A 26199-nucleotide genomic window follows, 5' to 3' on the forward strand; every position below is an offset into this window, starting at 1 on the left:
ACCTTGGGAGCTGGCTCATTTTTTGAGTGAACAACTGTAAAGTTCATCTCTATCCTTAACTAACTCTTTGAGCAACCTTATAAACTTTTATTTCTGGATACCTTATTCTTACAAGTTATACCTTTCTAGAAATTCCATTCAAAAGATCATTTCATAGACCAGTTAGCATAAAATGTTGACTTCCCCATAGGATTTAACCATATTTTCTTTCCCTGTATGTGTGTTTTCCTCTTAAAATGAATTTATGAGGGGGAGAATTTAAGCAAAGTAACTGAGGAAGGTGGTTTTGTGCTGTTTGCTATGTTTTCTTACTTTTCTGCTTGAAAGCTGTTTGAGGATAGAGGTTTGATCTTATACTGTTACAATTTTTATGTCTCGTTCCCACTTTCTCTTCTCCCAACAGATTGTGATATATATTTCCTCAATCCCTCTAGATAGCTAAAAGACAGAACTTGTAGCCTTTTGAAGAAAGTTTGTTTCATGGACTTTAATAATAAAGTATCAAGTATAATAAAGTTCAGTCCCTCAGTCATGTCCGACTATCTGCAACCCCATGGACTGCAGTACACCAGGCCTCCCTGTCTATCACAAACTCCCAGAGCTTACTCAGACTCATGTCCATCGAGTCGGTGATGCCATCCAGCCATCTCATCCTCTGTTGTCCCCTTTTCCTCCTGCTCCAGTCCCTCCCAGCATCAGGGTCTTTTCCAATGAGTCAGTTCTTCGCATGAGGTGGCCCAAGTATTGGAGCTTCAGCTTCAGCATCTGTCCTTCCAATGAATATTTAGGACTGATTTCCGTTAGAATGGACTGGTTGGATCTCCTTGCAGTGCAAGGGACTCTCAAGTCTTCTCCAACACCACAGTTCAAAAGCATCAGTTCTTCGGGATTCAGCTTTCTTTATAGTCCAACTCTTACATCCATATATGACCACTGGAAAAACCATAGCCTTGACTAGATGGACCTTTGTTGGTAAAGTAATGTCTCTGCTTTTTAATATGCTGTCTAGGTTGGCCATAGCTTTTCTTCCAAGGAGCAAGCGTCTTTTAATTTCATGGCTGCAGTCACCATCTGCAGTGATTGGAGCCCTCACAAATAAAGTCTGTCAGTGTTTCCATCGTTGCCCCGTCTATTTGCCATGAAGTGATGGGACCAGATGCCATGATCTTAGTTTTCTGAATGTTGAGCTTTAAGCCAACTTTTTCACTCTCCTGTTTCACTTTCATCAAGAGGCTCTTTAGTTCTTTGTTTTCTGCCATAAGCATGGTGTCATCTGCATATCTGAGGTTATTGATATTTCCTCTGGCAATCTTGATTCCAGCTTGTGCTTCCTCCAGCCCAGCATTTCTCATGATGTACTCTGCATAGAAGTTAAATAAGCAGGGTGACCATATATAGCATTGATGTACTCCTTTCCCGATTTGGAACCAGTCTGTTCCATATCTGTTTCTAACTGTTGCTTCTTGACGTGCATAGAGATTTCTCAGAGGGCAGGTCAGGTGGCCCGGTATTTCCATCTCTTTAAGAATTTTCCACAGTTTGTCATGATCCACATAGTCAAAGGCTTTGGCATAGTCAATAAATAAAGTATCTCTCATCAACTATAGTTATAAAGAAGACGGTATCTGAACATCTCTTGATATTTACTTAAGGAGACTACTTAGTTTTTGTAGCTAAGAAAATAATTTTGCAAGCATCCCTTTTATAATACTGATAGCTATTAAAACATAGATATTCACTTGATATAATTTTGTATTTAAAGAATTATGTACTGAGACATAATTAAGAGACAAATCCTATTCTTGGATAGGGAGATTCAGTATTGTAATGAGATTGGTTCTCCCTAAATTAGTCTAAAAATGTGTAATCACAATAAAAATACTAGTGATACTTAAAAAATCTTGGTACACTTATTCCATAATTTTTAATGGAAAAATAAGCACATAAGAATATCTTGAAAAATTTAGAAAAGGAGCAGAGGTCTACCAGGCTTCAGATGTATTATAAAATTTCATTAAGTAAAAGTTTGGTCTAAATAGGGACGCAGACCAAAGGAAGAGAAACACAAGAATCCAGAAATAAATCTCCAAAGGAATTTTTATTGCATATGGTTTTTATACATGATAAAGATAACATTTCAACTTATTGAGGGGAAATGGTGTTGAGTTATATCTCCCTTTCCATTATAAAATTAAAAAAATAAAGCTTGTATATATATGGAATTTAGAAAGATGGTAACAATGAACCTATATATGAGACAGCAAAAGAGACACAGATATAAAGAACAGACTTTTGGACTCTGTGGGAGAAGTTGAGGGTGGGATGATTTGAGAGAATAGCATTGAAACATGTATATTACCATATGTGAAATAGATGACCAGTCAAAGTTCGATGCACGAAACAGGGCGCTCAGAGCTGTGCACTGGGACAACCCAGAGGGATGGGATGGGGAGGGAGGGAGGAGGGGGGTTCGGGAAGGGGGGACATATGTATACCCAAGGCTGATTCATATCAATGTATGGCAAAAATCACCACAATATTGTAATTAGTCTCCAATTAATTAATTAAAAAATAATTCTACTCAGCATTGTTTAATAAAAAAATTGTTTTCTTAAAAAAATAAAGCTTGTTCATTATACCAAAATAAATTATTTTTGTTTGTCTGAATGTGAAAATAACTCTTGCTAAAGCCTTTGATGATTAAATAAACTGACAAAACTGAGACCTGTATTTTTTCATTTTTAGCTTTATATATTGCTAAATCTCATCTTAAAACATTTCAATAAATTGGATGGGTTTTGTGCAGTTGTTAGAAAGAAAGCACTTAAATTTGGCAAGAAGGACCAAATAAGTAAAAACTCCTTTGTATATGATGATTGCTGAAAAATTATCAGAGATTTATGGAATGTTAATCTTTCAATAAAAATGAGGAAGGTTTATGTTGTTTGAGTTTTAGACATTCTGCTGCATTTTAACTTTTATCATTTCTAACTTTAATACAGTAAAAACACTGAATATGAAGGATTTAAAATGTTCACTGAATCTAAGGTGTAATCCTGTTTTATCGAAACTCCAATTTTTCATGTTAGAGCACCTTTATAAATTTACAGTGCAAGTCACTGATAATATTCAACAGAAAATCATGCTGACTTACTTTTCAAGTAACATCAGGTTCATTCAGAAAGGAACAACAGAAGTAATTTAATGAATATGAGTTAAGGGATTTTAGTATGCCTTAGTATTACTATCTTAGAACTGATTGTATATATGAACTTAACTGATTTTCTGTACTAATTTTGTATTCAACCATAATAATTATCTTATTGTTTCTTCTAAAAATTTTACTTTTTGACCCTTTTTATTTTGTATTAGGGTGTAGCTGACTAACAATATTATAATAGTTTCAGGTGAACAGTTTCTAATAAATGTTTCAGTTGATTCTTGGAGAGTTTATAAGTATGCAATCTTATTATTTGTAAATAGCAATAATTTTACCACCTCCTTTTAAATTTTTTTACTCTTTTCAGATTTTTTTTCCCCTCTTTCCTAATTGTGTTGGCTAATACTTGCAGGACAGTGTTAACTTGCAGAGAAAATAGTTGTCATCCTTGACTTGGTCTTTGGGAATGCTTCTAATTTCCCCAGTGGGCATTATTCTGACTTTTGGTTTGAGACGTGTATTTTATGTTAAGGAATTTTCTAGCTTTCTGTATTTTGTTTAGTTTTTTTAAAGAAAGATTATTAAATTTTGTTAAATGCTATTTCATCATCTATGGAGATAGCCAGATAATTTTTCATCTTACACCTCTTGATATGATAGATTATATTAAATATTGAATTCAAATGCTAAAATGTTGATTTCTAGGAAAATTTCTACTTTCTTAGTTGCAGTCATTTTGTAAAAAATTAGAAAGCTTTTCTTTCTTTTTAAATGGTCTGTAACAGTTTAAATAGTACTGGCAGTATTTGTCCTTTGCAGGTTTAGTAGTATTCCATTTGAAATCTTTTGGGCTTCATGTTGTTTTGATAGCAGCTAGCTCTTAACAACTTTTAAAATTCAATAGTAGTTAATTTTTTAGGCTTTCTCTGTCTTCCAAGGTTACTTTTGTTAATCATGCTACAGTTTTAAAATATATTTGCAGTGTTGTAATAGTAGTCATCACTGTCTCTGATTGATTTTTAAAATCTTCCTTGTAGCTATGATTGTTGCTTCCTTATTGTTTCTTATTTTGTATATTTGTAATTCTTTTTTGATTGGATTGTTTTTATTAGCTGTTTTATTCCAAAGAACAAGGTTAAAAAATGACTTTTCTTTATTAATTATTTTTTCACACTTAGGTTTACTTTATTCTTGTTACTCAAAATTAATGCTTTAATATATTTATTTTCATCCTTATTTCTTAACATAATACACGGTGCATATATTTGAGGCCATGGTATTTTCTGACTGTTTTAGTTTTATCCCACAGGACTTAATATGTAGTGATGTGTATTTACTTTGCTTATTTTAAGACATGATTGCATTTTTTAAAAAGTTTTAATAATTTAAGAGTTATTTCTAGATGGCAGGGTGTATTTGTATGTTTGGTTTTTTGGCTTAGTTATTATTGCTATTTTTTTTTCACAATAATAAAAGATATTTATCAGCTTTCACAATCAATAGTCAGACAGAAAAATAAAAGATAGTCACAGTTGCAAGCCATAATGGGAACATGATTAATCTAACAGTAGAACATAATTACATACAATTTGGAAGATCAGGGAGAGTGATGTAAGTGAAAGTACATACATGCACATGTTTTCATCCACCCAGCCAGTCTCTGTCTTTTGGTTGATACATTTAATCCATTTACATTTAAGGTAATTATTGATCTGTATGATCCTGTTACCATTTTCTTAATTGTTTTGGATTTATTTTCTGTAGGTCTCTTCCTTCTCTTGTGTTTCCTGCCTAGAGAAGTTCCTTTAGCATTTGTTGTAAAGCTGGTTTGGTGGTGCTGAATTCTCATAACTTTTGCTTGTCTGGAAAGCTTTGGTTTCTCCATCAAATCTAAAGGAGAGTCTTGCTGGGTGGAGTATTCTTGGTTGTAGGTTCTTCCCTTTCATTGCTTTAAATATGTTGTGCCATTCCCTTCTGGCTTGTTTCTGTTGAGAAATCAGCTGATAGCCTGACGGGAGTTCCCTTGTATGTTATTTGTTGTTTCCCCCTTGTTGCTTTTAATATTTTATCTTTGTCTTTAACTTTTGTCAGTTTGATTACTGTGTGCCTTAATGTGTTCCTCCTTGGGTTTATCCTGCCTGGACTCTGTGCTTCCTGGACTTGGTTGACTATTTCCTTTCACGTGTGAGGGACGTTTTCAGCTATTATCTCTTCAGATATTTTCTCAGGTCCTTTCTCTCTTCCTTCTTTTTCTGGGGCCCCTATAATGTGAATGTTGGTGTGTTTAATGTTGTCCACTAGGGCTTCGCTGGTCACTCAGCTGGTAAAGAATCCACCTGCAATGAGGGAGAGCTGGGTTCGATCCCTGGGTTGGGAAGATCCCCTGGAAGAAGGCAAAGGCTACCCACTCCAGTATTTTGGCCTAGAGAATTCCATGGACTGTATAGTCCATGAAGTCACAAAGAGTCAGACACAGCTGAGCGACTTTCACTTTCAGAGATCTCTTAGGCTGTCTTCATTTGTTTTCATTCTTTTTTCTATATTCTCTTCTGCAACAGTAATTTCCACCATTCTGTCCTCCAGGTCATTTATCTGTTCTTCTGCTTCAGTTATTCTTCCGTTGACTCCTTGCAACCCACTCCAGTATTCTTGCCTGGAAAATTCCATGGACGGAGGAGCCTGGCAGGCTACAGTCCGTGGGGTTGCAAAGAGTCAGACACGACTGAGCAACTTCACTTCTCTTCAATATATTATTCATCTCTGTTTGTTTGCTCTTTAGTTCTTGTAGGTCTTTGGTAAACATTTATTGCATCTTCTCCGTTGTTTTCCCAAGCTCCTGGATCATTTTCACTGTCATTATTCTGAATTCTTTTTCTGGAAGGTTGCCTATCTCTACTTCATTTAATTGTCTTTCTGGGGTTTTATCTTGTCCTTTCATCTGGGAGATAACTTTCTGCTTTTTCATCATGGTTAACTTTCCATAATATGGTTTTTGTTTTAGCTGCTGTGAAACTGCTTCTTCCTTCTGCCCTCTGATGGATGAGGCTAAGAGGTTTGTGTTAGCTTTCTGATGGGAGGGACTGGCAATGGGAAAAACTGGATCTTGCTCTGGTGGGCAGGACCTTGCTCAGTAAAGCTTTAATCAAATTATCTGCTGATGAGTGGGGTTGCACTCCCTCCCTGGTAGTTGTTTGGCCTGAGGCGACCCAGCCCTGGGGGCTAGAGAGTTTATGCCAAGAGGGACCTTCCTGGCCTGCTCCTGCCAGTGTCCCTGTGGTGAGGTCCTGCCGACCAAGGCCTCCACAGGAGACCCTTCAGCATGAGCAGGTAGTTTTGGTTCAGTCTCCTGTGGGATTACTGCCCCTTTCCTTTGGGTCTTGGTACATGCAGGATTTTGTTTGTGCTTTTCAAGACTGGAGTCTCTCTTTCTCCCAGTCCAGTAGAAGTCCTATAATCAAATCCCCCTGGCCTTCAAGGCCAGATTTCTTGGGGATTCCCAGTCCCTTTGTCAGATCCCCAGGCTGTGCAGCCTGACATGGGGTTCAGAATCTTCGCAACAGTGGGAAAGCTTCTTTGGTATTACTGTTCCCCAGTCCGTGGGTCATCCACCCAGTGGGTGTGGGGTTTGTTTCATTGATGTGCTGCTCCCACTGTCTTGCTGTGGCTTCTTCGTCTTTGGACATGGGGTATCTTTTTTTGGTGCGTTCCAGTGTCCTCCTGTCAACGGTTGTTCAACAGTTAGTTGCTAGTTTGGTGCTTTCGCAGGAGGAGATGAGCACACATACTTCTACTCCGCCATTTTGAACTGAGACCTTATTTCTAGTGTCAATGTATTTCTTTCAGAGCATGTTTAATAATATATCTACTTCTTTGATCTTATTGAGACTTTTTGGCGGCATGCTGTTTGGTTACTTGCTGTGTTTCATGAATACCTAAAGATAGTGTTTTTTCCCACTTACACAAAATTTGATATTATCATTGAAAATGACCTTGCTATATTATATAGGTCTTCTGTGTCCTAATAACAATGTACTTTTACTTCTCGCTATATTTCCTTTAGTTTTCCTTTATGAGTGTTGATGCTTTTCTATTTGATGAGTAGATATTCCTAAACTGAAAGCACATCCTTTAAAAAATACTTTTTACTTTGAAATAATCACAGATTCATACAAAATTGGAAAAAACAGATATACAAGCAGGTCCTGTCTCTCCTTCACCTAGCTTCCCCAGTGGTTACATCTTGCATGACTATAGTTAAATAACACAGCTGGATATCGTTGTTGGTTCAATTCATAGAGCCTATTCAGATTTCACTAGTTTTGCATATGCTCATTTGTGTACATGTATTTTATATTTGTTTAGTTTTATCATATGTGTAGCTTCATATAACTACCCCACAATTTAGATCCAGAATTGTGCAGAATTCCTTTCTGCTTCCCCTTTATAGTCATACCAGTTCTCTTCCACCTGTCCCATTCCTAACCCCTGCCACCCCAATCTGTTTTCCATCTCTATAATTTTATTTTAAGAATATTATAAAGTGGGATCACATACTATGTAACCTTTTGGAATTGGCTTTTTAAACTCAGCATATTCTTGAGATCCATCCAAAATGTTATATTCCTGTGATCCATTCAAAATGTTAAGTATAACAATAATTCCTTTTTATTGCTGAGTAGTATTTCATGGCATTAATGTGGCACAGTTTGTTAGTCATATTCTTGTTGAAGGACATTTGGATGTTTTCCAGTTTTTGGCTCTCACAAATGAGGTTTCCATGAATATATGTGTACAGGTTTTTGTCTGAATGTAAGTTTTCATTTCTCTGGTGTATATACCTGAGTGTAATGTCAGAGGCACATGTAAATAAATACATGTTTACTTTTATAAGAAATTGCTAAACTTTTTTTCAGAGTGTGTGTGTGTGTGTCTGTATTCAGTCGCTTAGTTGTGTCTGACTCTTTGTGACTCCATAGACTGTAGCTTGCTGGGTTCCTCTGTCCATGGAATTCTTCAGGCAAGGATACTGAAGTGAATTGCCATTCCCTTCTCCAGGGGATCTTCCCAACCCAGGGACTGAATCTGGGTCTCCTACATTGCAGGCAGATTCTTTTCCATCTGAGCCAACAGGTTTTTTTTTTTTTCAGAGTAGAGGTACCTTTTTACACTTCCACTATTATGTTTAAGTGATCTAGTTTCTCTGCATCCTTGCCAACATTTGGTATTACCACTATTTTCTAATTTGATCATTCTGATAGGTGTGTATTGATAGATCAGTGTGGTTTTAACTCACATTTCCCTGATGGCTGTGATGCTGAACATCTTTTCATGTGTTTATTTTCGATTTGTATCATCTTCTTAGTGAAATTTCTATTCATGTCTGCTGTCTGATTTTCCAATTGAATTATTAGTCTTTTTGCTGTTGAGTTTTGAAAGTTCTTTATGTATTTTAGATAGAAGTTTTTTGTTGGATATATGGTTTGTAAATATTTTTTCCCAATCTGTAGTTTGTCTTTTCATCCTTATAAAGGGTTTTTCACAGAGCCAAATTTATTATTTACAATTTTCCTTTTATGGATTATGCTTTTGTTATCAAAAACCCCTCTGTAACAGACTCACAGACTTAGGGAACGAGCTTATGTTTGACAGGGATGGGGGACAAGGATGGGGGATGGGATACCTAGGGAGTTTGGGATGGGCATGTACACATTGCTATATTTAAAATGGATAATCAACAAGGACCTACTGTATAGCACATGGAACTCCGCTCAATGCTATGTGGCAGCCTGGATGGTAAGGGTGGATTTGGGGAGAGTGGATATCTGTATGTGTATGGTGGAGTTCCTTCACAGTTCACCTGAATGTATCACAACACTGTTAATGGCTATACCTCAATGCAAAATAAAAAATTAAAAAAAAAACCAAAACTCCTCTGTAGCTGTAGGTCTTGAAGATTTTCTTCTTTATTTGCTGTGCTTTTTTCCTTCTAACATTTTACATTTAAGTTCATAATCCGTTTTGAGCCTGTTTTTAAATATAAGATGTGAGGTTCCATTGAGATCCTGTCACTTTCTTCTTTGCCTGTGGATGCCCGGTTGCTTCAGCTGTATTTGTTGGAAAGAAACTTCATCCTTTTTAATGCTATAAAATAACCTTTTTCTAGTTTGGAGCTTTGTTTGGTTGGGGGTGGGTAGTCTTGAATTTAATTTTGTGTCATATTATGATCAAACCTTATTTTGTGTGTATTTGCCTACTATAGTTTTTGTCCATTGTTTTATTTTCAACCTTCAAAAAACTTAGTTTTAGGTGTTTATATTATAGGGTTAATTTTTATTTTATGATCTAGTCTGAAAGTCTTTTTCTTTTGCTCTGGTGAGCTTAGCTCATTTACATTTATTTAAATGAAAGATGTTGGTCTAAGTTTTGAAACATAATTTTCTATTTTGATTTTGGTTTTTATAACTTACAAACAAAATCTATAGGTATGTGGTATGTTTACTTTACTTTCATCCAGTTATTTGTAAGAGGTTTATTTGAGAGTATAGAGGCAAGTCTTCCTACATTTTAGGCTATCTATAATTTTCCTTATGATCCAGGGTTTAGTATGTTAGTTTGTTCAGCTTTTATTTGTCTCTGGCTAATAAGGTTAGGCAACTGTGTATAAAATTTTTCATAATATAAATCTTCTCTGCCCTGCTGCCATAGAAACAGAATATTCTTTGTAAATAGGGCATTTATGAGTGATTTCTCTTTAAGCCCTGATTTTTCTGTTTCATTATTGGAACCAAACTGGGGAATTTCTGCCTGTAGCATGTGTATCTTGTTCTCACTGTAATAAACATGAGTTCTAACCTTTACACTTTGAGAAGTTTATCTTCCTGTCTTTGAGTGAGATAAGCAGTTTTCCTTCTATGCTTTTATTCTTTTGAGCCCCAGCATGATCTCTATTGTTTTGGGGAACTCTTTCACATATTTTGAGAGATGAGTTTTAGCTTATCTTAATTTTATCAGAAAATGAATTTGTGTTTTTGTTTCCCTTCTGTTTGAATGATTTCCAAGAAGAGAAGGGGGAAATGGAGACTATGCCACTATTCTCAAAGTATAGGAGTCTGTAGAAATATCCTTAATATCTTGACAAACATGTTATTTACTGTATTGTTATAAGTTATGTTTAATTATTGGGAGAGCAACATCTTTGTTGGGATAACTAGAACACATATTCCTGAAGTACTTTAGTTCTTTTCCTAAATTTTATGTAAAGAATTATCTATTTGAAAGAATTTCATTTAACTTCTCCTTAAAAAATAGCTAACTCTATTATAGTCTGTCTTTTTAAGTCTTGAAGACTTGACACTTAGAAATGTGTATTGTTTGACAGCCCCTTTTCTCCACCAATTGTTCTGATAAAAGCCAAAAGAAGAATTTGTTGTCCACAAAGGGATATTAGTAAGTTTTATTGTGAAGTAAGGGACTGTATTTTCATTCTTATAATTTGTACACTTTGAAAATTATGTATAATTTTACAAATATCTACCATTTAAGAAAGTGAATAGATTTCCTACAGAGTTTTAGTTTTTATCTCTGCAGTTCCTTCTCCTGTGTCCTGTTTTCTTCCCCTCTACTTTTTTTTTTCCACCCCCAAATCATCTCTCAGTTTGCCACTGTTTTAGTGGGCTTGCAGTGGGGAAATATTATGGGACTTTTCTACTTTTGTAGAATCTTTGAGGGTTGTGAGTTGTATGTTTAACCTTTTTTATTTTCATCTCCCTTCCCTTGAGAAAGAAGGCCAGTGTCTTTTTTTTTTTTAGTACTAGGATAGTTGTTCAAGTACTGTGTAGGAATCTGCTGCTGGTTATTTTGGTGTTTTCATATCATAAAAATAAATTGTCATAATACAAAATACATGTACAAGTTATCTGTTGCTATGTAACAAATTGCCCCAGAACTTTGTAGCTTAACAAATGTTTATTTTCTCTTTCAGTTCTTGAGGGGCAGAATGTTGGAGCAGCTTATTAGCTGGATGGTTCTGGCCCAGGGTCTTTTTTCATATATAAGTTGCAGTTAAGCTATTGGCTGGGGCTACAATCATTTCAAGGCTTAACTAAGGCTGGAGAATTTACTTCTAAGCTCACACATATAGTTGTTGGCAGGCCTCAGCTCCTTCCTGGCTGTTTGCCAGAGACCTCTGTTCTCATGAAATGGGCTTTTCTATAGAGTTCCCTGAAGGTCTTCATGTCATAGCAGCTGGCTTCTCTCAGAGTGAGTAATCCAAGAGAGAAAGACAGCAAGCTGAAGAGGAGGCCTGAGATGGAAACTGTGTGTTTTTATAACCTAATCTTGAAGTGGCATGCTGTTACTTCTGTCATCGGCTATTGGTCACACAGACCAACACTGGTGAGAGAGGGCTACATAAAGTTCAGAGTTGTGAACTCCAGGAGACAGAGTTCACTGGTGATGACCTTGTAGGCTGATTCCTAAGAATAGCAATGATATATTTCAGAGTGAAGAACTAGTTTTCATACTTATTTGAATTTACATTTAGATACAGTATATTTCTTTTATAAAATGATAATGTTTGTATACTTATTCTGATATGTTCTATGAAGAAAGGAATTTTGGTTTATTTACATTGAATTTAAGAGATGACCTGGACAAGTCTGTGATTAGGATCATTCTTCGATTTTCTTTTAATTCTCTTAATATCATTTGATGTCTTACTAATGTAAAGCCTAAATAATTACTCACAAAATTTATGAAAGGAGATGTTTAGCTAAATTTACTTGTCAATTATTTATTTGATTATAATATTTTATTTTTTCTCAAGATAGCTTATCTGGTAAAGTTCCCTCTAATATTCAATAACAGGGAAGGAGTATCAACTTACATTTGTATAATGCTCTGGATTTGTAAAATGTGTTTTTCCTAATGTATAGAAATAGATAAAGTTTTAGAGTTCATGCTTACCTAGTAAGAAGGAATTTTATAATTTGTTCTTAATTTTTTGGAGGATTCATAGATCCGTTTGAGAATGATAAGGGCAATGGTCTCTCCAGAGAAATGCAGTTAGGTGCACAAAGGCAATTTCACAATTTGGAGGGACCATCAGGAGGTCCATGAATTTTAGATTGAGAATTCCTCCTTTGAAAGCACAGGTAGATTTCTGGTGACTTCTGAAAGGAGTGCTTTTTTATTTTCAAAATACAAAGGGAAACATTGTCTCTAACTATAATTAGAAATGTGTATTTGTTTTCATTTAATGTGGCTTCTAATTCATGTATCCTAATTATGGTTTTTGTTTCTGATTTTTGCTTCTTCTATAGCATCTGGAGTATAAGAACGGTACTTATTTTCTTCTTTTCCAAGAGAACAGAAAGAAATAGTAAGTTTAATTTTGAAGTTTTTATAAATACTTTTTAAAAACCCATCTTATATGGTGCATTGGTTTGTAATTGAATGACAGGTTATGAAATGGTATACTGAAATGACAGTGTGGTAAATATTGAGAAGTTCTTCACTTTAAAGCATAAGAAAGTTTATGAATGATCAAACTGGTTTTACTTTTCAGTTGTATTATTTCTGTCTTGTCCATTTAGAATTTTTTTTCACTCAATACACAAAATAAGTCATTTCTTTAGATGAAGAGAAATTATACTGGTTATCTTTATAGAAAATTTATGTTATTAGGGAGTAAAATATAGTTAAACATCTTTTGATTTATTCTATTAGTTGCATCTATTCCTTTCAGTCTCACAGTAGTGTGGAATGTATTATTACCAAAACACAAAGCATTGTGCTTTTTATGCATTGACAGTATAATTATACTAAAAGAATGTACATATATATTGACTACTATGCTAACTATTCATCATGGTATTCCCAACACACAGAAAAGCAATGTCAGAAAAATTAGAACATTTAAAATGGGATATCTCATCATAGCAGAATTTCTTCATAAAAATAAAAAGTGAAAATGAAACTTCAAAGTAAGTTTTTCTGTGGCTTATTTCTGAAGTAAAGATAGCTATTTACCAGTTGTGAGTTAATTAAATTATGTAATTGCAACAGATGAAAAAAATGTATTTAGGGAAATACTTGCTTGGCTAGCAGCCTTTTTAGCAAGAACAATTGGTTGAAGAGTTAAGAACACTGGAAGCAACATAGTTCATTTAAAAACAAGACAGATGATTTCAAGTGATTGTCAGTTGGCTCTTTTTTTATTTTGGCCACACTATTTGGCTTGTGGGATCAGTTCCCTGATCAGAGATTGAACCTGGACCATTGCAGTGAAAGTGCTGAGTCCTAACCACTGGACGGCTAGGGAATTCCCTGTCATTGGTTCTTGATGAGTTGACAGATGTTACTGATACAGCTCAATTGTAGTTAGTTTACTTGAGGCGTCAGTACTGAACTTGACGTGACTAAAGAATTAGCCTCTGTAAACAGTCTGTGTAGAACATGCTGGGAGAGAATATTTTTAAAGAAGTTGAAAAAGCACTAATGTCATACAACCTGAAGTGGACTCTGCTGAAATTCATTTACAACTGTTGGTGGTAAAAATATGTGTGAAGCAGAAAAAGGCTTAGTGGATTAATTTACAAAGCTCATGAAACTGTGAGGTGTTTAAATCCTGTGGTTATTCACTGTGTTACTCAACAGCAGATATCAATACTTGCAAAGCATATTTGAACCTATCGTGGGTTATTGAACTCGAATAGTCAATGGGGAACTTCATGTGCTCTCACAGACTTAATCATCATCAGTTATGTGATCTTTTATCAGAAATAGAAGTGGGGAGACTTCCCTGGTAGCCCAGTGGTTAAGAATCTGCCTTGTAATGCAAGGGGTGCAGGTTCAATCCCTAGTTGGGAAACCAAGATCCCATTTGCCACGGAGCAATTAAGCCCATGCACTGCAGCTACTAAGCCTGCAAGCCACAGCTAGGGAGTCTGTGCCGCAAAAAAGGATCCTGCATGATTCAGTGAAGATCCTGCGTGCCACAACTAAGACCTGACACAGTCGAATAAATAAATAAAAGAAATAGAAGCAGTTGGATGTATTAGTAATAGTAGTAAAATTTTATTATGATATTTTGAACTCAGCCAGGATCGAAATGTTTCTGAGGCAGACTGCCTTTAATCACTGTGAATGAACTGGGCTTTGGAAATTAGGTCTTGCAAACTTGATAATGGTTCTTAATGAACTCAGCCTAACATTACAAGGTGAAACAGTCCTCATATGTGAAATCTATAGTGCTATAAAAGTGATTTAGAAAGCAAATAACAATTTAATGACAAAAAGTAATTTTTTAAAAAGTGCTATGAAAAGTTAAGAAGATCTCCATTCCCACACAGATTTGTAGCAGATACATTATATGAGCTCAAACTGCAGTTCCAGCAGTGTTTTTCACACCTCATGCAAGTACAAAGGAAATTTCCATATTTCAAAATCCATTTAACTGAACGTGATTAATTTGTAGTGACATAATAAAGACAAATATCAAGAGAAGAAATTAAAGAATTTTATAAATGCCTTTCACACAGTGAATATGCTCAATTAAAATGTGGTTATCAATTGATTTAAATATTTAGCAGCACCTATCTATGTGAAAAAATTTTCAAAAATAAAATGTGTGAAATCTCATTATAGATAAACTAACAGATTGACTTTTGCAATCAGTTTTGGTGGTAGGGGATACTAATTTTGAATCTCAATTAAGTGAAATGTTATCCCCCCACCTACCTCCTAAAATTTTTCTTTTCATTGGTAGACCTATGTTACGAGCAGTTGACCACAATTATTATTATATTTGAATTTTGTCATTAAAAGTTTTGTGGAAATTCATTTACTCTTTTGCTTTAAAATTACCTACTTAATTTTTCCTTTTGGCTCATAAAGCCATTTACTGTCTGGCCCTTTATATAAAAAGTTTGCTGATCTTTGCATTAGAGGCTAAATATTTGGCTTGGTCTTATCTAAGTAAAGATGATTGTTCTCTTTAAAGATGTCAGCAGTTTTTTTCCCCTTTCAGTAATAAGTCAGCTATAACATTAAAGACTACTTAATACATTTTGGAAAAAATGTGGTAAAATCATCTTTTCAGAAGTTTATATTTCTTTGAATTTTTATGTAAATAATATTATTTGAATTGATATTTAGATGTTTGCTACTCCAAAACTTCAATGAAGAGATAATTTTGTAAGTAAATGTAATGAAAAATAAAGAACAATTATTTAAATTCTATTTGATAAAATTTTTTAAAATTAATTTATTTTTTAATTGAAGGATAATTGCTTTACAGAATTTTGTTGTTTTCTGTGAAACCTCAACCTGAATCAGCCATAGCTATACATATATCCCCTCCCTTTTGAACCTCCCTCCCATCTCCCTCCCCATCCCACCCCTCTAGGTTGATACAGAACCCCTGTTTGAGTTTCCTGAGCCATACAGCAAATTCCCATTGGCTATCTATTTTACATATGGTGGTAAAATGTTTAAATCAAGTTTTAAGTCTCTTCTTTCTCGCTGGGATAGTATTCCTATTTATGCTAGTTCAGTATTCCTAGAGAAAAAGTAGAAACCTAAAATAAATTTGTAAAGCAGATACTGATGTTCATAAATTACGTAAATTTTATCCTTTGAAATGATTGTTTATGTTCTACCAATGCAACCTAACTAAGCACGCAAATCTTGGAAAAGTTTAATTTTTGAAAAGTAATTAGTATCATCTTCCTTTCCAAGTCCCTCCTCAGGTGTAATACTATAGGTTTTCAAAGGTTTTCTTTTTAGTGCTCATTTTCTTGAGATCAAATAGCTCAATAAAATGTTTTTTCCTTATAAATAAAGAGAACATTTTCATTGCCAATGTATAAAAAGAGAATCGGTGGGATGTTGAAGGAGAAATTATAAAAAGTCATGTTTCTGAAAATATTTTAAAAAAAATATTTTTTTACATTTGAGAAAAGTGTTTTATTCTATGTAAAGTCCATTTTTTCCCAGCTGAACTTGTAGTATATAATATAGGCAAACATATAAAATATATGTGGGTAAAGATGAGATAACTTCTGTCTGTACACATCAGTGAGAAATCCTAAAATGAGAACATTTTCTTGCAGTTGCTTAATGTATATCATTTGACATGATTTTTTTTCCTGTATCTTAAGCATCTTAGTATCTGATTTAGTTTTGGTTTAAAATCTTGTTTTCTAGATGAAGCATTGGATGATTTAAAATCCCAGAAGAAAAAAATAGTAAGTTAACTTTTATTTAAGTTAATTTGTATAAAGCTAATGAATTAAGGACTGAATAATTAATGTTTATATGCTGAAAGTAATGACTCTCCAAGGAACACGTATGCTTTAAAATAGCAATTTAATGGTGAAGCTAAATTATGAATATTTTTGCTAGTAAATAATGATTGACAGGAAAAAGCAGTTAGATGGACTTATGAGATTCTCAGAGTCCATATCAGTTGGAAGCTGAGAAGTTAGTAAATGAATCATTTTGAAGCACTAAATGAGGCAGAGGGGTAAAAACGTGAATATCTAGATTTATTATTAGGGCCAAAAAAGGACCAAACATTATTTCAGTTCTCAGATTTTTTTGACATGATAAGGCTGAGAGAGAGGGGAATCAAGAGGATTGGCTATAAAAGAAATTTAACAATGAAAAAAGAAAAATAACCCTAAAGAAAAGGTGGAGGTGGGGAAGAGAATATTTCTTATTTGATTTCTTCCATTGTCTGTCAGCAGTTCTAATTACATGGGCATCTATTGTGGGGCCAGTTAATGCATCCTTCAGATGGGTTGGAAAGACAAGGACCAAGAGAGAGGAAGGACTTCAGATATTTAGAAGTTGATATTTATTAGTTTTATTAAGTGAATTGAACTTGGTGTTTGACTTGAATTTACATATACTTTTTCCACATAATTATTTTTGAAATATAAAAATGATAGTTGAAAGGAGTATCATGTTATATGGAAACTTAATGATATTTAATCATATGCAAAATCAATTTAATGTAATTTAGTCTAACGTCCCAGCTGAGCTATTTAAAATTCTAAAAGCTGATGCTATTAAAGTGCTGCATTCAGTATGCCAGCAAATTTGGAAAACTCAGCAGAGGCCACAGGACCGGAAAAGGTCTGTTTTCATTCCAATCCCAAGAAGGACAGTGCCAAAGAATGTTCAAACTACCATACAGTTGCTCTTATTTCACATTCTAGCAAGATAATGCTCAAAATCCCTCAGGCTAGACTTCAGCAGTATGTGAACTGAGAACTTGCAGTTGTACAAGCTGGATTTAGAAAAGGCAGAAGAACCAATGATCAAATTGGCAGCATCCGTTGGATCATAGAGAAAGCAAAAGAATTCTAGGAAAACATCTATTTCTGCTTCATTGTCTCTGCTAAAGCCTTTGACTGTGTGGATCACAACAAACCTTGGAAAATTCTTAAAGAGATAGGAGTACCAGACCACCTTACCTGCCTCCTGAGAAACCTGTATGCAGGTCAAGAAGTGACAGTTAGAACTGACTGGTTCATAATTGGGAAAGGAGTATGACAAGGCTATATATTGTCATCCTCCTTATTTAACTTATATGCAGAGTACATCATGTGAAATGCTGGGCTGGATAAATCAGAAGCTGGAATCAAGACTGCCAGGAGAAATATCAGCAGCATCAGATATGCAGATGATACCACTCTAATGGCAGAGAAGAACTAAAGACCGTCTTGATGAGGATGAAAGAGGAGAGTAAAAAAGGTGGCTTGAAACTCAGCATTAAAAAAAGTTAAGATCATGGCATCTGGTCCCATCACTTCATGCCAAATAGAAGGGGAGAAAGAGGAAGCAGTAACAAACTTAATTTTCTTGAGCTCCAAAATCACTGCGAGTGGTGACTTCAGCCATGAAATTAAAAAATGCTTGCTCCTTGGAAGAAAAGCTGTGACAAACCTAGATAGCCTGTTAAGGAGCCAGAGACATCACTTTGCTGACAAAAGTCAGTGTAGTCAAAGCTATGGTTTCTCTAGTAGTCACGTACTGATGTGAGAGTTGGACCAAAGAGAAGGCTGAGCACTGAAGAATTGATGCTTTCAAACTGTTGCTGAAGAAGACTCTTGAGAGTCCCTTAAACTGCAAGGAGACCAAACCAGTCAATTCTAAAGGAAATAAACTTCAAATATTCATTGAAAGGACTGAGGCTGAAGCCGAAGCTCCAATACTTTGGCCGCCTGATACGAAGAACTGACTCATTGGAAAAGACCCTGATTGAAGGAAAGATTGAAGGCAAAAGGAGAAGAGAGAGGGTGTCAGAGGAGAAGATGGTTGGATGACATCACCGGCTCAATGGACATGAATTTGAGCAAACTCAGGGAGATAGTGGACGACAGAGGAGCCTGGTGTGCTGTAGTCCATGGAGTGGCAAAGAGTCAGACACTACTTAGCGACTGAACAACAACAATGTAATAAGTAACAATTATGGATGAAACTAAAAGTTATGAAGGTTAAGGTTGATGTTAAAAATTTGTGAATTGATAAGAAAAGACACTAGTCAAGGGATTTATGTACCTGAAAAATAAAGAAGCTTTAATTTTGAAAGGATTCTTTAATCTTTTTTGTTTGATGTCTCTCAGTGTTCCGTGAGGTATTTATCAAAATTGCATTGACATTTTTGATGGTCCTTAATTGAGTTGTAAACATATTCCCACTGTATCTTATTATATTTCTGGCATTTTGTGTGTTATGGAACAGCGAAGTTCAAAATGAGGAAATGCCAACGATTCTCAATAATATAGAAGTTGTGATATGATTAGTTTGGTTTGCTGATGTGGTGAAGAAGATCTGATAGTGCTGATGAAAGCCAAGCCCTACTTGTACCAAAATGGAGAAATACTGATTAACATAGAAAAGGCAAAGAGGAAGACAAAAGAAAAAAGGAAAAAAGAAAAGTTCTAAGTGATGAGAAGCTGATTCAGTGGAATTACATGACCAGAAAACAGAATCTTAGAGAACATATATGACTGGGGAAGAATTCTCAGTAGAGGAACAGAACGGACTTAGAAAATTCTATGAGAGATCTTAAATAACCCTTAATGGAATCGCAGAATAGAAAATGTGCATCTAGGTTTGCCAGTTGGGAAATTCAGTTCAAAGTTCAATTGTTTTCTATGTATAAATGGTTTATGAGGCATCAGTATTACAGAATAGTTCAGAATGGCATTTCTCTTGCAGTATGATTAGAGAAAAATAAGTTGGCTGCACTCTAAGGGAACACAGTTTATGTTGAATTAATTGCTGCAGGTTACAGTACTGTTGCTATTGGGAACTAGTCCCTTGTCTTTAATGCCCAAGCCCTCAACAGAGATGCTTTGTTTCAGAAGTACTTTATACTTTGTTTAGAACAATGGGTGTTAAAGGGTGAATTTGTAAGGAGTACAGTGTTAGCTAATGATTGTACTGGTAATGAGAGGAGAAAGAAGGGACATTGCTTTTCAGCGAAAACAAAATGTAACCAAATGTTTTACCCTACATTTATAGCTTTAAATATACTGACATGACAAATACCTATTAGTTTAAAACTACCCAACTCTTAACTCTTTCATTAAAGAAATTAATATAAATTGTATTTACTACTTGACATTTTATTGAAGATGGTTTCCTCAGGGATGCATCTCTTTAATCTGGATAGATCTGTAATGTAATTTGAAATTTGTGAAAGTGTAATTTGTAACAGTAAACATGAATTCTCAATTGATTAAAAATTACTTAGAAAGGAAAATGAGTAAGAACAGTCTTTTAAAACAATGTTTTAAATCTAAGGACTTAATCTAAGTATTTACGTACTAAAATAAAGCTAGGAATTAATCTTTGGTTACCTAAGAAGTCTCCCAAGTCTAGATGTGAACATTTTGCCACTCACATATTTTGTGGTCTTTTTTTTTTAAACTTTTAGTTTAAAAATATATCACTGTTCAACAGATAATCCATCTGTATCCATGAGCATTCCATTAAAACAGTTCAAAGTCAAAATCCAGCAAAACATGAGTCAAAATGACCTCTTTAAGTGGCTTCATGAAAATCCTGTGCTTTTTTTCTCAGTAGTACAAGAGAAAAAAGTGGTAAGTCTTTCCTGGCATTTCTCAGGCAATTTATATTTTTCCAAGTCCTGAGGAGAATTGTTGGAGAAATTGGGAACATGGGAAGAAGTATTATAATTCTCTGAGAATTAAAACTTAACAATCACTACAAATGTTACTGGTTCAAAAGAATCCACTGCCAATTGAAAGCAGGAGCAAAAACAGCTGACATGCTGAGCTGTAGGTTAATGTGGACATTTCAGGTAACAGGACAGAAGCACATAGAGGAGAAGTGGCACAATCTACTTAGTCTTGCTTTTGTGGCCATGTTATAAGTATGTTATGGGCCTTGTCTCTTATAACAGTGAGTTATTCTTATAAATAAATGTTAGTAAATTTATTTATTATTTTTTAAGGACTCCTTTTGCTTCCAAAGTTTATTTCATGGAATGTCACTCACAGTATACTGTAGTATACTCTGTACAGAATCCTGTACAAAGTGACATTCCATGAAATAAATTTTGGAAGCAAAAGAAGTCCTTAAATTGACAATTTTAGCATATGATTCTGCGTGGGGCTATTAATCTCACTAGAAGTTTCAAATATATTACCCAATGATATTTGCTGGCATTTTCCAGTGTCTGTAGCTATATGTAGTCACTGTAGGCTACATATCTTTGTAAATACTTTAACAGAAGAAATACATAGGGAGAAGTTAGTGTTCTTGTGAAATATGCCTATGTGAAATCAAAAAATAATTTAAAATCTGAATTATTAAGAAAATATTGATTTCAACAGCAAAACTAAAATCAGGGTAAGCAGACAATATTTTCTGGTTCAAAATTGGGAAAGAAGTTTGTCAAGGCTGTATATTGTCACCCTGCTTTTTCAGCTTATATGTAGAGTACATCATGTGGAATGAGGTTGGATGAAGCTCAACCTGGAATCATGATTGCCAAAAGAAATATCAATAACCTCAGATAGGCAGAGGACACCCACCCTAATGGCAGAAAGCAAAGAGGAACTGGAGAGCCTCTTGATGAAGGTGACAGAGGAGAGTGAAAAAACTGGCTTAAAGCTCAACATTCAAAAAATGAAGATCATGGCAACTGGTCTCATTACTTCATGGCAAATAGATCGGGAAACAATGGAAACAGTGAGAGACTATTTTTTTGGGCTCCAAAATCACTGCGGATGGTGACTGCAGCCATGAAATTAAAGGATGCTTGCTCCTTGAAATATAAGCTCTGATATACCTAGAAATGTATTAAAAAGCAGAGACATCAGTTTGCTGACAAAGATGCATATAGTCAAAGGTATGATTTTTCTAGTAGTCATGTATGGATGTGAGAGTTGTACCATAAAGAAGGATGAGTGTGGAAGAATTGACACTTTTGAACTGTGGTGCTAGAGAAGACTCTTTAGAGTTCCTTGGACAGCAAGGAGATCAAATCAGTCAATCCTAAAGGAAATCAACGTGGAATATTCATTGGCAGGACTGATGCTGAAGCTGAAGCTCCAATACTTTGGCCATCTGGTGAGAAGAGCCGACTCATTGGAAAGGACCCTGATGCTGGGAAAGACTGAAGGCAGGAGGAGAAGGGGATGACAGAGGATGAGATAGTTGGATGGTGTCACTGATTCAGTGGCCATTAGTTTGAGCAAACTCTGGGAGAGATGATGAAGGACAGAATCCTGGCATGCTGCAGTCCATGGAGTTGCAAAGAGTCGGACATGCCTGAGCGACTGAACAACTACAGCAAGACATTATTTTACCATTGTAAAAATATGTGTTTAAATGTGCAACGTACCCTAAAGCTGTGAATTGAAGATGCTTTTGGGCACACTCTTAATAATTTGACCAAAGTCAATGCAAAACAAAAGACGTTTTTAGAGAAAATGTTATGTATTTATATTCTGCTGCACTGAGTCTTCCTTACTGTGTGTGTGCTTTTCTCTGGTTTCAGTGAGCAGGGGCTGCTCTTTATTGTGTGTGCGCTTCGTTGCAGTAGCTTCTCTTGTTGTGTAGCATGAGCTCTTGGGCGTGCAGCCTTCAGTAGCTGTAGTGTGTGGGCTTCGGTGGCTGTGGTGCTTCAGCTTAGTTGCTCTGTAGCATGTGGGATCGTCCCAGACCAGGGATGAAACTGGTGTCCCCTGTGTTGGCAGGAGGATTCTTAACAAATGGAGCACCAGGGAAGTCCAAAATACATTTTTCTCTTTTTAAAAATTTTGTTTTTTAATATATTTTTGGCTGCGTTGGGTGTTTGTTGCTATGCGGGCTTTTCTCTCGTCATGGCAAGTGGGGGCCACTCTCTAGTTGCAGTATGCAGGCTTCTCATTGCAGTGGCTTCTCTTGTTGTGGAGCGTGGGCCGTAAGGCATGTGGGCTCAGTAGATGTGGCTTCTGGGCTCTAGAACACAGCCTCAGTAGTTGTAGTACATGGTCTTAGTTGCTCCAAGGCATGTGGGATCTTCCCGACTCAGGGATTGAGTCTGTGTCTCCTGCATTGGCAGGTGGATTCTTTACCACTGAGCCACCAGGGAAACCCCAAAAGATATTTTTCTACATGGGGAGTACTCATTATGAAACAAGGATCAAGAATATTGGATAGGGCAATTAATGCTTTGTGTGTTTTAAAACTTTATTTCAAGAATTATAATTTAAATATTGTAGAATTATCTCTCAAAGAAAAAATGACATTCATTTTGTGTTAGTGTTCCCTTCTTTTAGTGTTCTCTGATGAAATTCTGTATCAGGTAGAAATAACTTTTATATGTTCTCAAAATATATAAGCTTGCCAAAATAATGTTGATTCGTAATAAATAAGCAACCATGTGTTTATTTTTCTCTTTTTTATATTGTTTATTTAAATTTTTGGCTGTGCTGGATCTTTGTTCCTGCACAGGCCTTTTTCTGGCTGTAGCAAATGGAGGCTACTCTCTACTTGCAGTACACAGGCTTCTCATTGCTGTGGCTTCTCTTGTTGAGGAGCACAGGCTCGGGCTTTAGTATTTGTGGTACGTGGGCTCAGTAGTTGCAGCTCCTGGCTCTATAGCACAGGTTCAGTTCTTACGGTGCAAGGGCTTAGCTACCCCGTGGCATGTGGAAGCTTCCCAGACCAGGGATCAAACCTGTATCTCTTGGATTGGTAGGTGGATTCTTTACCACAGAGTATCAGGGATGGGGAAACAGTTACAGACTATTCTTTTGGGCTCCAAAATCACTGCAGATGGTGACTGCAGCCATGAAATTAAGACGCTTACTCCTTGGAAGAAAAGCTATGACCAACCTAGACAGCATATTAAAAAGCAGAAACATTACTTTGCCAACAAAGGTCAAAGCTATGGTTTTTCCAGTGGTCATGTATGAATGTGAGAGTTGGATGATAAAGAAAGCTGAGCACCAAAGAACTGATGCTTTTGAACTGTGGTGTTGGAGAAGACTCTTGAGAGTCCATTGGACAGCAAGGAGATCCAACCAGTCCATCCTAAAGGAAATCAGTCCTGAATTTCATTGGAAGACTGATGCTGAAGCTGAAATTCCAATACTTTGGCCACCTGATGTGAAGAGCTGACTCATTTGAAAAGACCCTGATGCTTGGAAAGATTGAAGGCAGGAGGAGAAGGGGACAACAGAGGATGAGATGGTTGCATGGCATCACCGACTCAATGGACATGAGTTTGAGTAAACTCCAGGAGTTGGTGATGGACAGAGAGGCCTGGCATGCTGCAATCCACAGGGTTGCAAATAGTCGAACACGACTGAGTGACTGAACTGAATTGAACCAAGGACTCCCTCTTTATATTAAATAAAAAACTCTGGAACTTTCAATATAATCAATATCACAGAAAAGCAATGCATTCTTTGTTATATCATTCATTATTATTTAAAGTATGTAAAATATTTTGAAGTATACAGAGTAATTTATAATTTTGGGTATTCTGAGAGTTCAGTTTCTCATTCCTGAGTCCTGGTATTAATATGTTGGAAGTTGAAAACATGTTTGAAAGCTTGTTTCAAATCCACTCTGAAAAATTGAGGTAATCTCTGAAGATCGTGTGTTTTGTGTTAGGTGCTATTGTAGACTCTCCTATATTATTTAAATTGCATGACAGTGTTATGAGAAAATAGTATTATTTTTTCAACTCTACAAAAGGAGAAACTGGGGCTAACAGATTTGCTTAAAGTCTTTCTACAGCTAATTAAGAATTTGAACCTAGATGTTTTCTGATGCTGTGGTTTCAAGTTTGTATTCTTCCCACTGATCAGATGTCTCTCTATATGAAACAGATTATTTGCTTAAAATGTAGTAGGAATAAATGTGTTAATTAAGCTATTACATGAAAAAAGATTTTTGATGCGAAGAGCTGACTCATTGGAAAAGATCCTGATGCTGGGAAAGATTGAGGGCAGGAGGAGAAGGGGACGACAGAGGATGAGATGGTTGGATGGCATCAATGACTCGATGGACACGGCTTTGGGTAGACTCTGGGAGTTGGTGATTGACAGGGAGGCTTGGAGTGCTGCGGTTCATGGGGTTGCAAAGAGTCAGACGTGACTGAGCGACTGAACTGACCTGAAATGCAAAACAGAATGGATTTGTATTTTTTGCTTTTTAAAATGATTTTAAGATACTTTACATGTACATAGACATAAACATGAATATTTGCTGAATGATGTATTAGGAGTGACAATCGTTTGTTAAAGTGGCATTTTAGTTTTTAGTTTCGAGTATTGTTTTAAAGATCACAGTTGTATCTAATCTTCTTTTTAAACCTAGCTGTAGTCTTACTCTAGAATTGTGTTGTCCAAATCAGCCACTAGACCCATGTAGCTTTTAAAATTTATGCAATTTGGAGTAGGATAAAGAGGCTTCCTAGGTGGTCGTAGTGGTAAAGAACCCACCTGCCAGTGCAGGAGATGCTGGAGATGCAAATTCTATCCCTGGTGAGGAAGATCCCCTGGAGGAGGAAATGGCAACCCACTCCAGTACTCTTGCTGGAGAATCCCATGGACAGAGGAGCCTGGCAGGCTGCAGTACATGGGGTCCCAAAGAATTGGACATGACTGAGTGACTGAGTACAAAGTAGAATAAAAGCCTACAGATGGGTTCCTTAGTTGTACAAGCAATATTTTAAGTGATCATTTATCACATATAGTATTGTAGCTGTGGTATTGTGTACATATAAACCACTTTCATTATTACATATAATTCAGTTGTTATAACAGTGGTCTGGACTATCAAAAATTAATTTGTAGAGGTCAGGGATTCAGTTCTTTGCTATTTCATGTAGATTATGTTCATTTGGGGATAGATCATATCTTGCCTTCTGTCCCCATTCCCAGTTTTTCCCCAACCCTAAAGAAGTAATGTTACATTTCTTTACATCAGAATTTTAGATGTGCTTGTTTTAAGACTTTATAATAATTTTGAAATTATTAGAAATATATTTTAGTTTCACTAAACCGAGATTAATAAATCATTCATCTAAGCACTTTTACTTCTTAAATATTATATTGAGTTTTTAATGAGAAATCTATTAACTACTATTGTGGCAGCATATTTTAGTTATAGTTTAACTTGGTAAATGTGCTCTGCTTTGCATTTTAAAATAAATGCCCTTTGTAATAATCATGACATTTAATGGATCTAAGTGGCTGTCAGTGGTAACTGAAAAGGAAAAGTTCCTCTTCCAAGTTTTGCAAAAGCATTTTCATTCTGTATATTAGCTGTCTGTCATAATTATGACTGTCTTATATTAAAGTAAAGCTTTTTCTGATATTGGGCTTTAACTGCTAAAATGATGCTTTACTAGTGATTACTTTTGAAATTAAACCCACATATTAAGCCATAAAATGACTTGAGTGCATTGTAAATAAAATGCTATAATAATGAAGTGCTTTAATTATAGTCACTAGTGTGAGCATAGAACTCAGTAAAATTTTTACTTAAATTCTTACTGT

General features: G+C 35.5%; 1 protein-coding gene across 4 annotated transcripts in view; it reads left to right on the plus strand.

Moving 5' to 3' along the window:
* The window catches only part of LNPK (lunapark, ER junction formation factor), a 93395-nt gene that overhangs the window by 12670 nt on the left and 54526 nt on the right, over positions 1 to 26199 (plus strand). For all 4 annotated transcript variants that reach the window (XM_012133180.5, XM_004004567.6, XM_042243694.2 and 1 more), the window contains exons 5-6: positions 12481 to 12539; positions 16367 to 16407. In XM_012133180.5, the coding sequence (XP_011988570.2) occupies positions 12481 to 12539; positions 16367 to 16407 (100 nt within the window). The remainder of the gene's footprint in view (positions 1 to 12480; positions 12540 to 16366; positions 16408 to 26199) is intronic.

The sequence above is a fragment of the Ovis aries genome, chromosome 2 (assembly GCF_016772045.2).
Source record: "Ovis aries strain OAR_USU_Benz2616 breed Rambouillet chromosome 2, ARS-UI_Ramb_v3.0, whole genome shotgun sequence".
Taxonomy (NCBI): domain Eukaryota; kingdom Metazoa; phylum Chordata; class Mammalia; order Artiodactyla; family Bovidae; genus Ovis; species Ovis aries.